Source organism: Staurois parvus, unplaced genomic scaffold, assembly GCF_062004578.1.
Source record: "Staurois parvus isolate SC_StPar_1 unplaced genomic scaffold, SC_StPar_1.0 ptg000066l, whole genome shotgun sequence".
NCBI lineage: Eukaryota > Metazoa > Chordata > Amphibia > Anura > Ranidae > Staurois > Staurois parvus.
This window is the reverse complement of record NW_028317862.1, coordinates 2,866,348-2,881,387: the sequence shown is the minus strand read 5'-3', so window position 1 is coordinate 2,881,387 and position 15,040 is coordinate 2,866,348. Positions and strand designations below refer to the sequence as shown.

At 39.2% G+C, this 15,040-nt stretch overlaps 1 protein-coding gene across 1 annotated transcript in view; it reads right to left on the bottom strand.

Moving 5' to 3' along the window:
• The window catches only part of LOC149469602 (calcium-activated chloride channel regulator 1-like), an 82,282-nt gene that overhangs the window by 13,239 nt on the left and 54,003 nt on the right, over positions 1–15,040 (bottom strand). Inside the window, exons 10-11 of the mRNA XM_089668892.1 lie at positions 3,695–3,916; positions 2,165–2,435 (exon numbers count right to left, since the gene is read on the bottom strand). Of these exons, the coding sequence (XP_089525018.1) occupies positions 2,165–2,435; positions 3,695–3,916 (493 nt within the window). The remainder of the gene's footprint in view (positions 1–2,164; positions 2,436–3,694; positions 3,917–15,040) is intronic.

The window sequence follows — 15,040 nt, the reverse complement described above, 5'->3', positions numbered from 1 at the left end:
AAATATAAAACCCCAGTGTTGATTAAATACCACCAAAAGAAAGCTCTAGTTGTGTGAAGAAAATGCCAAAATTTTAGTTTGGGTACAGTGTTGTATGACCGCACAATTGTCATTCAAATTGTGAGAGCGCTGAAACCTGAAAAATGCCTGGGCAGGAAGGGGGTAAAAGTGCCCAGTATGGAAGCAGTTATACTTGCTGTGGAACCTAAGGGGTTAATCCTCTGCATTGTGTAAAAAGGCTGTTTGATCCTGTTTTCCCTGCCCCTCCTCTTGTTCAAATGTCCACCTGATAAGACAGACTGAATCCGTAGCCACATGCTCAGTTTAGTGTGTATTGCTAGAGAAGGGTTTTTTTTTTCTTGGGAGAGTGCATGTGATCAGCACAGGGCCAATCAACACTGTCCAGACAGAGGGCAGGGGTTTTGCATCATAGAGCAGAAACAAAACTCCTCCTACAAGCTTTAACCAGTGCTTTGCTGAAGTCACAAGACTGCTCTAACTGCTGATGAGAAAAGGTATTTAGCAGTTTATATTTACTAAAATAATTGCATTTCCATGTTCTGTGTACTGTGGGAGGCCAGATATAGTGAATGCAGAGTCTGGGGTTTAGTAACACTTTAAGGTCAGCTATGGATATTACTTTGCTCAGAATATCAGTGTCTCTATTTTTTCTGCTCTCAAGTTAATCTACAAAATTAGAGTCCCTTATTTATTTGCTACCAACTGGTGCGATTTTTACTAATGTTATTTAATTGGGTCTGGGTTTTTAAGGGTTTTCTTACTTTTTATTTTTAATTTTTTATGCTTCTGTTGAGTTTTGCTATTATGTTTTGCTGCCACATTGGAGTTTGTATGACTCATGTAGGTCATATGCTATTTCCTAGATTTATGATATTAGAGCAGATATTTCATTGTCTTTATGTCATTGTATACATTTTTCAGGCCATTTATTTGTGTTTACTATTCCAGTGTGCTCTTTATTCCTGGCTCAGTCTCTTAGCACTGTAAATGTATACACTTTCTGCAATTAAAATGAGCAGGAGTAGATTTTCTTATTTGTTTCCTCTAAATTTACCCAGCTGAGTTAGTTTTACGTCTGATGATGCATATAATCCTGAGAGATATGGTCATTGCCACCTCTATAATTAAGCGCATGGGAGGGTGAAATGCGTTAGAGAGCATGGCTTAGGAGGGGACTAGCTGAAGCTGGTCTTGTACACTTCAATATTGGGCTTCACGTTCTTTACTGAAAGGGCCAGTAAATGGTGCCATGGAGCACCAGTAAGGGATGATGTCAGAGGCAAAAATCCAAAATTAACCCTTTAACTGAGCATGCAATACAAATAAGCCTCAGAACTTAAAAACAGAAGCATAGTGTGTCTGTGACTGAGCTGAATAAAATGTTTAGTGCAACTGTTTAATTTAGCAGACTAGCCTTTCCAACTTTAGGGGATGTATTGTCTTAAATATTCTGGTTAACCTCAACCAGATGTGTAATTCTGATTGTTGTCCGTTTCCTAGTACTATGCTGGATACAGCACAAGGTAGGATACAGCACAAGGCAGGTGAATGGAGTGTCCTTAGAACTGTACGCCCCTTGAGGGTTAGGGACTGATGTGAATGTACAATATATATACTGTATACGTAAAGCGCTGCATAAATTGACAGTGCTATTAAAGTACCTGAAATAAATAAATATATGAATTCTTCCAAAAATATTTAGAGATAAAATAGTAATTGTACATGTTTCAACAGTGTTTTAAGCTGCTTGTCAGGAGTTACTCTTAACATTAGAATCTGAGTTTATAAACATATAATCAGTAATACTGAATACTGCTTAGCAATAGCTGTGGTAGAAAGGTACTATTTATAAAATTGCATGTTTGTCAGATTATGCACTGCGTTAACATATATATACAAAATAAGCCACACACGCCTGGAAAAACAGAAATCAAACTTACTTTGATAATTAACACTTGTATCTGAACTCCACTTTGGGTTGCAGATATTTTGACCACTGACTGTTCAGTTAGTGATTAACCAACCTCATTTCCTCTGCATGAACTTAACTATTTTTACATTTATGATGAGTAGAATTTTTCTCTTTATTTTCTGCCGTGCCCCTACTTTGAATCATGTAATAAATAAGAATATTTACAGTTACCTGCTCCATTATCCAGAAGCTCCAGGACAGTGGGTGCTCCAGACACTGGTTCAATAATTGCTGTGACGTTTGCTCCCTTCACTGGTAACATACCTTGACTCACTGACACATAAACCACCATTGGATAAGGGTAAACATTTTTATCTGTATTCATATGGGCGTTGACGGTAATTGGAGGCACATTTTCATCAGCTGATTTTGAATTCACAATTAAACCTATGGATTGACTTTCTGCCAAAGTATTGCAGAGGCTGTAATCCCATGGTCCCCTCTAGAGAGGAAGAAAGACTAGAATTATTTTCTATTTCCCGAATTATTAAGTATATTAATGTAGAGCTCCATTAACAACTCCGTTAAATAATGAAATGATTGGGCTGAAGGGAATATAGTGTAGGCATTTTTAATCTTCACACTCCTGTTTCAACAATCTTTTGAACTGAATCTTTAGTTTGTACTTGATTTACTCTCCTCTATGCATATTCCTGCTTTTCAAAGAAATCACATAAACTCTCTGGGCTCATTACCTCCTGGAAGCAGAAAGAATTAGCTGCATGACCCTGAACATGTCCTAAACTGTAGATCAGATTACCCTGCTCCACTCATCCTTGCTTAGTGCACCTCTATTTTTGAATGTCCATTTATTGACATGAGAAACCAATTATTCTAATAGCGTTACGTGCCACTTTAGCCATCCCATGAATCTAATTAATAGTGCAGTGAGAAGTTACTAAGTTATTGTTAACTTCATAGAAAGAGTTGAGCATGGCAGCAGCCTCACTTTGCAGAGGGCAGACCAGGGGAATCATTAAGCTCTGGTTTTGGGGTCATTAGCTCCTGACCTCCAGCCAAGTGCCCTGAGCTTCCGGCATGCAGCTATTACCTTCAAGAAAGCCTTATTGGAATTTATTTTTCTCTCTGGGAATATAGGAAAAATGGCAGGAATACAGGTGAATAATCTATTAAGAAGTGAGCAATACTTAAACTACAAAGTTAGAAAGGAAAACAGGAAAATACAAAGGGATTGAAAAGAAAAAAGATAGAGAAAATGGAAAAGGACCAGAGCCCTGGTCACCGTAGCATTCCACAATCTTTAAACATTGGTGAGGTGTCTGTGGATGCTTGGATTTCTTTCCGGACCCTAAAAACAACCCTAGGGCAGACAACAGTATCAGTCACAAAGGACATATGTACTGTTGCATGTAAAGTGGGAAACCATTAATCACCTAGTAATACTGATCTCAGTCTACTATTACACATACACTAGAAGAAAACTCAACCAACTAGATGACTGTCTCCTTATCTTCCTTGCACATACTTTTATATCAAAGTTAAGACTTTGTTTGATACCAGCTACATGTGCAACAGACACATCTTGCTCCATATGGGAATAAATTTCAAATTAGGGAATTCCCATGTATGCTCATATCAGATAAGCCATACTACGGTGTCAAGATTAGTTTGCTTAGGCACTTTATCATTGCGTACGAATATATATTAGATATAATTACACACTTTACACTTATAATTTACCTCCGCTGTTCCAGGAATTTCAAGCCTTGAAGATCTAGAGATTGTGTCATTGGTGAAATTTAATGCAGTATATATTTGTCCTGTGGGGTCTTGTAGATTCACATTTGGAGATGCACTTTCCCAAGTAACTACAAAGAAAGTATAATTTCCTATTGTGTTGTCAATGAATATGCTGCCATTCAAACAGTCTCCTGGTTTAAGGATTGATGCCTTGCTTTCGAGCTGAAAGAAATATATAGTGGTAATTATATATAATGAATTTAAAGTAAACAGATACTGTATACACAAAATACTATAAATCAAAGCAAATACAAGAAAGATGCATGTAATCATGATATATGCCCACTATTTAGACTCCATAGTGCTCATGACAGGTGTAAAAATGCTTTATTTTTATTCAAACTGTACTGCTTCCTTACATGCTTAGAGTGTATTTATATATAAAAAAAATAAAATTTAAAAAATTTAAAAACCAGTTATTCACTCTGTAACATTGCATGTGCATTCATTTTGTGTGAATGTAGGCAAAGGTGAATGTTACTAGGCTGTTTTCTCTCCTGGTCAGATGTTCTTCAGTCACAAGAATTACATCAATCAAGAAAATATCACAATATGGCCATTAGATGGAGTTAGCAATCATAGTAAATAGGTATTTATTTCCTATGGAAATAAAAAGGTATGGCGCCTTTCCTCCAAGCTAAATTGCTACCTGTGCAAAACCATAATAATAATCACATAGTACCAAAAGTAAAACAAACCCAAAATATAGTGAAACCCTATGTATACCTGCACCATATAGGTGTGTTGCGATATTTTAGGGAGCTTCCTGAGGATGCCATGCGGCGAAAAATGTAGAGGCTGCTTACAGTTGTTATATCCAGCCAAATGCCTATGGCATTTGCAGTTTCCGTGATTTGGAATGCACGCCGAGGTCCAGGAAGTGGGACAGCGGTGCACAGATGCTGAGTGTATTGGTGACGAGATACTGGGCACCAAGTTTTGTAAGTGTAAAATTTTTAATACTTTTTATGGCCATGTCTTAATTAAATACTGCACAATGAGAGATTATGTAGTTTTACTTCCATTTATTTCCCATGATATATATTTTTTTTCGCTCTGCATCTAATTCACTCTGTACTATCCTTAGTTCATTATTTATTAGGGTGACACTCAACAACACATACATATGTGTGTTGAGGTGGAAGGTGTATGGACCACATCATATTTTTAGTACATTCAACAAAAAATAAGATCAACATCGTTAACAAAATTAAAACAACGCAAGGGTACGACTTGTAGCTGGTATGCGAATAACATAGGTCTCCTAATCATACTTGTCCACCTTAAATGGGTCCTTTCCTGAGAAACATACAAAGGCTGCCATTGCCGCTTCTCATTTTGAAAATGCTATTTGCCTGGCTGTCATCAATTGTTTAACTTTTATTTCAAAACTTTGAGTCACTGACCTGGAAGAAGTATGCAGACAAATAAAAACAAAGATGTAACTTACGAGCCACTCACTGCTATTACAGGATCGCAAACATACAACACATCCTCTTTAAATGTGCAAATAATTCAAAAACATAAAAATATGTATCCAGGTTTTTGTGCCAGAGGAATTAGTGGGAGGGATCTCCCAAAGCTTTATAAGCGGCTGGGAAGTGGTAATGAGCGTCTTGATAACGCCCTGTGGGTGGGGCGAAACGCGTTGACGCACTTCCGGTTGCCTGGTCCGTCGTCTGACGTCATTTCCGGTGAGTGGAGCGCACGCCGAGCGGTGCGTTCCAAGGGGCCATCTTAGTCTAAGGAGAAGAGTCTGTAGCTGAGGTCTGCCATCCTGCTGCACACTAAACTGTGGGGTCCTTATATAATCCTTATATAATCGGTGTACATGAAAAGTGGATCAAGTTTGAAGAGAATCGCTGTTGTTTTGAATGAAAAGCGGGCTATATCCCGCAAAGGAATGTGAGTGGTCTGGAGAGATTAATTTAAGGAGAAGTTACTGCGGTATCACGCTATGGTCTTTTCTTCTTCCTGATTTTCCTTTGGGGGATTCGGTGAGAGGAGTAAGCAGAAGAGGTACCTAGATATGAGAGGAAACAGCACTTGGAGGTCTCAGAGAAAGTAAAGGGGGTCCAGGAGCCCTTAACAATCCTGAAAGGCGTGTGACTCACCATTATCTGGTGAGTGCGGTTAATGTTGATTTCTGCACTGGTGGATGGTGAAGGGATCCGTAATACGGAAGAATCAAATGGAAAATATATTATAAATTAATTTGATTAATTTTGTCACGGGACTTTAATTATATATATATATATATATTTTCTGGGATTTTTCTGATTTTTTGTCACTTTGATTTTTTGTCACTTTGTTTTTTCACTGGACTCATAATTATATATATATATATTTTTGTATCAACATAATTTATATATAATTTATTATATATAATTTTATTAGCACATTTATGTTTTTTTACACTGAGTAATGTAATTGATCATGTGGGTTTGCGCTGGTTTTCATTGTTAAAAGTTTTTGGTCCTTTGTACCTGTGCACAGCTGCATCTCACGGGGTTTTGTATGGTAAATAGGAAGTCCTGAGCGCTGAGGTTTTGTTTTTTTACATATTTGAGGTGTTATTACATCTTTGAAACTTAGCAGCTATGGATATTTTTAATTTTGTATCTCAGAAAAGAGTTAATATAGAGGATGTTTTTTCACAGAATTATGAGCATATGGATTTAACTAAAGATTTCAGGCACCTTAAGAATTCATTGGATAAACAGATTAGAGCATGGTGGGATGTAGTCACTTTAGAAAAATATATTAAAGAGGGGATCACGCCTAGAAGGTTAAGGTGGGAGGTGGGACCCAATGATGGTTTGACAAGTAAAGAATTGGATGAGGAATGGTTTTCTTTCTTTAATAATGTGGAAATGAAATTAATGGAACTTATTGTACAGAGAAGGAAAAGGAAACTTAAATTGTTGGATGATAAAATCCAAGAATTAAAAGATAAAATGACACCTTTCAATACTTCCAGTGAGTTTGGAGATAAGGTTAAACAAATTCAGGAATATGTTAAAAAAGTGGATGAAGATACACAGAAAAAGAAAATTAAGAAATACTATCGGGATATGCAGGATTATAAAAATAATAATGTTTATAAGTGGCAGGAAGATGTTACAATTAATAATAGTGAATCTAGGAGCTCCTCACCAGGAATAGGAAATGAGAGGACGACAGGGAAATCACCTATGGTCAAAAATAAATCCCCTCAGGATAAAAGAAAATCCCCCATAAAAAATAAGGGACAAAATGGGACACCAAAATATAATGTGCCAGTATATAATAGGTTTGAGCCATTTAACAATTGGGGCAATCTAGCACCTCAGGAATATGGTTACCCTCCAATGAGGGAGGATTTTCAGAGGGGGGGGTATGGGGGACCCCCGTGGAGAGGGGGAGGAGGAAGAGGGTCTTTTCAGATGAGGGGAAGAGGTGGACCTTTTTATCCACCGAGGAGGGGAGGAGGAGGGTGGAGACCTCCTATGAACCAACAAGAACCCTACTGGCCAAAAGGAGGGGATGCAGAGGGGGGACAAGGAAAAAGAAAGAGGTCAACTTAAATCAAGGGATCTTCAATTTGAGTGATTCTGTTTTAAATAAAGAAGAGTTAAAAGTTTTAGCATTAGGATTGAAATACGCACCGGACAAAAAACTGAATAAACTGGAAACCTATATTGATATACATAAGTTTGTAAGGAAAATAAATTTAAAGAAGTATTGGGCGAATAAAACTAATTTTGAGTATAATAATGCAAAAGGAGATGATTATTTTCTGCATACACAGTTGAGGAATAAATCGGTGTTCAATCCGAAAATTTCCAACAATTGTTGTGTAGAAACGTTTTAAAAAAATGGTAGAACATGATCTGGAGGATTTAGCCATTCCCTTTATGAGGAAGAAACAAGATTTAGATATTGGTATAAAAAGGCTGGAGGAAAATAAAAATATTGTTATAAGGCCAGCCGACAAGGGTGGTGGCCTGGTAGTACTAAACAAGGTGGATTATTATACAGAACTAAGTAGATTGGTAGATGATGTTGAAACATATGAGTTGCTAAGGGGTAACCCTATCAATAAATATAAGAGTTTGTTAGTAAAACATGTTAAAGAAGGGGGTAGAAAAGGTATACTTAACAAAAAAGAGACTAAATATCTGGTACCCTCTGCTCCAATAACACCTGTGATCTACCAGTTACCAAAAATTCACAAAGATCTTAAAAAACCCCCTGGGAGACCCATTGTTAGTGGGGTAGATTCATTGTTTTGTAGATTGGGTGAATATGTGGATAAATTTCTACAGCCTCTAGTTCCAGTGTTCCCAGCGTACCTGAGGGATAGTGGAGATTTGATTAATCTGATTAAGGGAATTAGGGAAGAGGGGAAATGTGGGATGGCGAGTGTGGATGTCAATTCCCTGTACACTAACATAAGGCATACGGATGCATTAGGATCTGTTAGATGGGCCTTGGAGGCTAAGGCAGGTTTAAAACCACAACAAATTGAATTTTTACTTAATAGTCTAAATTTAGCTATGTCACATAATTACTTTTGGTACTCTGGGAAATATTATAGGCAGGCAAGAGGCGTGGCCATGGGGGCCAAGTATGCACCATCGGTGGCTAACTTATTCATGAGTAGGTGGGAAAGTGAAGCTATTTTTAAGAAACAAACCACAGAGTTGCTGGTGTATAGAAGATTTATCGATGACATCTTTATAATCTGGAGAGGTACAAGAGAGACACTGGAGGAGTTTATCCAAAAAATGGGGATTAATTCTTATAACATATCATTTACTAAAAATATTAGTGAGGTGGCAGTTGACTTTTTGGATCTGACAATTTACAAGAAAGATGACAGGTTTTACACTAAGACATATTTCAAGCAAGTAGACAGGAATGGATATATCCCAAGTTTTAGTTGTCACCATGAAAATTGGCTAAAATCCATTCCTAAGAGTCAGCTTATTAGGATCAAACGTAATTGTGATGATGAAGGTGTTTTTTTGGAACAGGCTGAAGTGTTGTTGCAAAAGTTTAGGGAGAAAGGATATAGAGAAGAAAATTTGGCTATGTCATTAGAACAGGTTAATAAGATTAGTAGAGATGAACTTCTTAAGAAAAAAGCAAGTAAAAATAAGTTGGGGGATGTGGCTTTTATCACAGGATATTCTAAGCATTACAAATTAGTTGAAAACATAATCAAAAAATATTGGCCTATTTTGATGAGGGATGAAACGCTTGAGAAAGTGTTACCTAGTAAGCCCTTGTTTATATATAAAAAACCAACTACTTTAAGGTCTAGACTTGTTAAAAATGTTCCAGATGTACCTAAAAAATTGGTTACCTTCTTGGATAGGGTTGGCTTTTTTAAATGTGGGAGGTGTTTGGTTTGTAGAACCCTGAAAGGGGATAAAAAGAAGCAAATAAAGGTTTTTCAATCCTGTTATAATGGAGGATCCCATAAGATCAATAAATTCATATCATGTGATAGTACGCATGTGACCTATTTGCTGGAGTGCCCCTGCAAGCTCCAGTATATAGGGAGAACAACTAGGAAACTTGCCACCAGATTGGGAGAACACATTAGGAACATAAAGAAGGGGTTCAAACATCATAGTTTATCATACCATTTTAGAAGATATCATAATAGAGATCCGGCATCGTTGAAATTTTGTGGGATAGATAGAGTAGAAGTCCCATGGAGGGGAGGCAATATGGTAATAAATGTGTCCCAAAATGAAACGAAGTGGATTTACCAAATGGGTACATTGCATCCTAATGGGTTGAATGCAGATATTGATATAAATTGTTTCTTGTCGAATTGGTAATATTCAGTTATAGGTCCGTAGTGCGTGTTCATGATTAAATTTAATTATTTTTATTTTATTTTTATTTTTATGTTTATGTTTATATTTATTTTCATTTTCATTTTTATTTTTATTTTTATTTTTATTTTTATTTTTATTTATATTTTTATTTTTATTTTTATTTTTATTATTATTTTTATTTTTATTTTTATTTTTATTTATTTTAATTTTAATTTTAATTTAATTTTTATTTTTATTTTATTTTATTTTTATTTTTATTTTTATTTTTATTTATTTTTATTTTTATTTTTATTTTTATATTTTTTTATTTTTTATTTTTATTTTTATTTTTATTTTTATTTTTATTTTTTATTTTTATATTTATTTTTATATTAAAGAATATTTTTTAAGTAAAGTATGTTTTTGAAGCAATGTATTTTTTAAGTAATGTATTTTTTGAAATGGCTTCCGATGTACAGGGACCCCACTTGGGTGTGCAGATGGATGGTGGTGATTGATATGCTTGTATCCAGGTTTTTGTGCCAGAGGAATTAGTGGGAGGGATCTCCCAAAGCTTTATAAGCGGCTGGGAAGTGGTAATGAGCGTCTTGATAACGCCCTGTGGGTGGGGCGAAACGCGTTGACGCACTTCCGGTTGCCTGGTCCGTCGTCTGACGTCATTTCCGGTGAGTGGAGCGCACGCCGAGCGGTGCGTTCCAAGGGGCCATCTTAGTCTAAGGAGAAGAGTCTGTAGCTGAGGTCTGCCATCCTGCTGCACACTAAACTGTGGGGTCCTTATATAATCCTTATATAATCGGTGTACATGAAAAGTGGATCAAATTTGAAGAGAATCGCTGTTGTTTTGAATGAAAAGCGGGCTATATCCCGCAAAGGAATGTGAGTGGTCTGGAGAGATTAATTTAAGGAGAAGTTACTGCGGTATCACGCTATGGTCTTTTCTTCTTCCTGATTTTCCTTTGGGGGATTCGGTGAGAGGAGTAAGCAGAAGAGGTACCTAGATATGAGAGGAAACAGCACTTGGAGGTCTCAGAGAAAGTAAAGGGGGTCCAGGAGCCCTTAACAATCCTGAAAGGCGTGTGACTCACCATTATCTGGTGAGTGCGGTTAATGTTGATTTCTGCACTGGTGGATGGTGAAGGGATCCGTAATACGGAAGAATCAAATGGAAAATATATTATAAATTAATTTGATTAATTTTGTCACGGGACTTTAATTATATATATATATATATATATTTTCTGGGATTTTTCTGATTTTTTGTCACTTTGATTTTTTGTCACTTTGTTTTTTCACTGGACTCATAATTATATATATATATTTTTGTATCAACATAATTTATATATAATTTATTATATATAATTTTATTAGCACATTTATGTTTTTTTACACTGAGTAATGTAATTGATCATGTGGGTTTGCGCTGGTTTTCATTGTTAAAAGTTTTTGGTCCTTTGTACCTGTGCACAGCTGCATCTCACGGGGTTTTGTATGGTAAATAGGAAGTCCTGAGCGCTGAGGTTTTGTTTTTTTACATAAAAATATGTTGCACTCCTTCTTTGAATATTAAATCAATACATATTTCCAATAAATATATCAAAAAATCAATATTAATAAACTTGTGAAAAACAGAAAATCATGTGAAATCAAAATGTCATCCTGTGCTCATCATATATAAAAATTAATCAGTCTTCAATTAAAAAAATATATGTGACTTTTACCAGTGATTCAAATCAAATCAATAATTCCAGGTGACATCCTTAGTGAGTATAAGATGTGCGTTCACCTCCAGATTACCCTGTAACAGGCTAATAATGCTTTTTTCCACTCAATAGGACTGATGTTTGTTGCACCATATGAAGAGTGGTGGGTCACTCTCAGGCTGCTTCCCGTCTCCTACTCCTACTGGGAATTTACTCTTATACTGCTTATCTCCTGCTTTCCTTTCCTTGGCAGGTGCCCTCGGTGGAAAGAAAATTACCAAAAATAGTGCTTTATCTTTTTTAAAAAACAGTGCTTTATTTAAATACCAGTTGCAACCACATTTAAATAGTGTAAAAACCACTTTTATATGGTGATATAAAAATGGTTTTTACACTATTTAAATGTGAGTGCAACTGGTACTTAAATAAAGCACTATTTTTTAAAAAAGATAAAGCACTATTTTTGGTAATTTTCTTTCCACTGAGGGCACCTGCCAAGGAAAGGAAAGCAGGAGATAAGCAGTATAAAAATAAAATAAAAATACTTCTTAATACAACATCTACTTCTGTTCAGCTTAGGTATAACACATAGGTATGCACAACATAAGAAGACAAACTAGAGCCATTACTTCCAGTGACTCATAGCCAAGTTATTTCTTATTTTATTTATTCACTCACATTAGAACAGCACTCCTACCAGATGGAACCAAGCTATCGAGCAAATTAGGCCATTAGAGAGCTGAGACCAGGGCTTTATTTCTCAGAAAATAGGTGCAGAAACTCAACCCCAAACCTCCCATACACACACACACCTTCAAAATTAACAACGGAAGGGTCGTAAAGAGGCATTAAATACCAGGAGTGCATTATGTACAAAGTGCAGAATTTGGGGGTTCCCTATGTACATAGTGCAGAGTTCAGGGGTGTGCTGCATACAAAGTGCAGTGACAAGGGTGCGCTACACACAGCATGTAGAGTTCAGCCCTCTTCCACAGGTGATTACCTCTGCATCGGAAAACACATATTTCCGATGGTCTTAGGAACCGAGACACCGCTCCTGTTTCAGGCGATCTGTGGGCGGGATGATATGCTGCCCCTGTCACCTGGCCACACCTCCGGGATCACTCAACAGCTCCGCCTCCTCGCCGCTGATTGGCCACCGGAACTGTAGCTCAGGAGAGGCACACAGGCGGCCAATCACCGGCGAGGAGGTGGAGCTTGGAGAGGAGGAGCCGAGCGGCAGCGCGCGGAGATCGAAGAAGATCGAGGGAGCTGCAGGAGCGAGTGAAGAAAGAGGCCAGAGAAGGAAGACAGCTGACAGGTAAGTGCAAATTTTGCTGCTGCAGCCAGGTATGCTGCCTGTAGATGGGAGAGGGAGAGAGCGAGCCCAGGCTGGAGCAGGAGTCAGCAAGGTAAGTATCTTTGGTGTCAGTGGGTGGAATAGTGCCCCATCATTTGTGTCACTAATACCAACGATGGGGCACTATTCCTCCCCCCACTGACACCAACGATGGGGCACTATTCCTCCCCCCACTGACACCAACGATGGGGCACTATTCCTCCCCCCACTGACACCAACGATAAGGCACTATACCTCCCCCCACTGACACCAACGATGGGGCACTATACCTCCCCCCACTGACACCAATGATGGGGCACTATACCTCCCCCCACTGACACCAACGATGGGGCACTATTCCTCCCACTGACACCAATGATGGGGCACTATTCCTCCCACTGACACCAATGATGGGGCACTATTCCTCCCACTGACACCAATGATAAGGCACTATTCCTCCCAATGACACCCACAATGGGGCACTATTCCTCCCACTGACACCCACAATGGGGCACTATTCCTCCCACTGACACCCACAATGGGGCACTATTCCTCCCACTGACACCAATGGTGGGGCACTATTCCTCCCACTGACACCAATGATGGGGCACTATTCCTCCCACTGACACCAATGATAAGGCACTATTCCTCCCAATGACACCCACAATGGGGCACTATTCCTCCCACTGACACCCACAATGGGGCACTATTCCCCCCACTGACACCAATGATGGGGCACTATTCCTCCCACTGACACCAATGATGAGGCACTATTCCTCCCAATGACACCCACAATGGGGCACTATTCCTCCCACTGACACCCACAATGGGGCACTATTCCTCCCACTGACACCCACAATGGGGCACTATTCCTCCCACTGACACCAATGATGAGGCACTATTCCTCCCAATGACACCCACAATGGGGCACTATTCCTCCCACTGACACCCACAATGGGGCACTATTCCTCCCACTGACACCCACAATGGGGCACTATTCCTCCCACTGACACCAATGATGGGGCACTATTCCTCCCAATGACACCCACGATGGGGCACTATTCCTCCCAATGATACCCACGATGGGGCACTATTCCTCCCACTGACACCCACGATGGGGCACTATTCCTCCCACTGACACCCACGATGGGGCACTATTCCTCCCACTGACACCAATGATGGGGCACTATTCCTCCCACTGACACCAATGATGGGGCACTATTCCTCCCACTGATACCAATGATGGGGCACTATTCCTCCCACTGACACCAATGATGGGGCACTATTCCTCCCACTGACACCAATGATGAGGCACTATTCCTTCCAATGACACCCACAATGGGGCACTATTCCTCCCACTGACACCAATGATGGGGCACTATTCCTCCCACTGATACCAATGATGGGGCACTATTCCTCCCACAGACACCAATGATGGGGCACTGTTCCTCCCACTGACACCAATCATGAGGCACTATTCCTTCCAATGACACCCACAATGGGGCACTATTCCTCCCACTGACACCCACAATGGGGCACTATTCCTCCCACTGACACCCACAATGGGGCACTATTCCTCCCACTGACACCCACAATGGGGCACTATTCCTCCCACTGACGCCAATGATTGGGCACTATTCCTCTCACTGACGCCAATGATTGGGCACTATTCCTCCCACTGACGCCAATGATTGTACACTATTCCTCCCACTGTCGCCAATGATGGGGCACTATTCCCCCCACTGACACCAATGATGGGGCACTATTCCTCCCACTGACACCAATGATGGGGCAGTATTCCCCCCACTGACACCAATGATGGGGCACTATTCCTTCCACTGACACCAATGATGGGGCACTATTCCTCCCACTGATACCAATGATGGGGCACTATTCCTTCCACTGACACCAATGATGGGGCACTATTCCTCCCACTGATACCAATGATGGGGCACTATTCCTCCCACTGATACCAATGATGGGGCACTATTACTGCAAAATTACAGTTATGAAGTAGCAGCGAAAATAATTTTATGGTTGGGGGTCACCACAACATAAGGAACTGTATTAAGGGGTCGCGGCATTAGAAAGGTTGAGAACCACTGCATTAAGGTAAAAGAAAACCTTTTGACTTCCTAACCACTTTAATTTATTCTACTAAAAATGTGTTTGTGTTTTTGTCTATGTCCCAGATGGAGTGATTTACCCTCACTTCCTGTCATGATTTGAAGTGAGGGGAAATCTCCTAAACAGGAACACAGACAGTAATTAAAACCCTTTTCAAAATCCATCCCACACCCATACCTTGAACACATCCTTGGCAAGTAAGCTGGTGCCTGGCTTATTATGATTCTGCAGAAACTGAAATATAGAAAATGGCCAGTAGACCAGAGGAAAGTATCCTCAAGCTCTC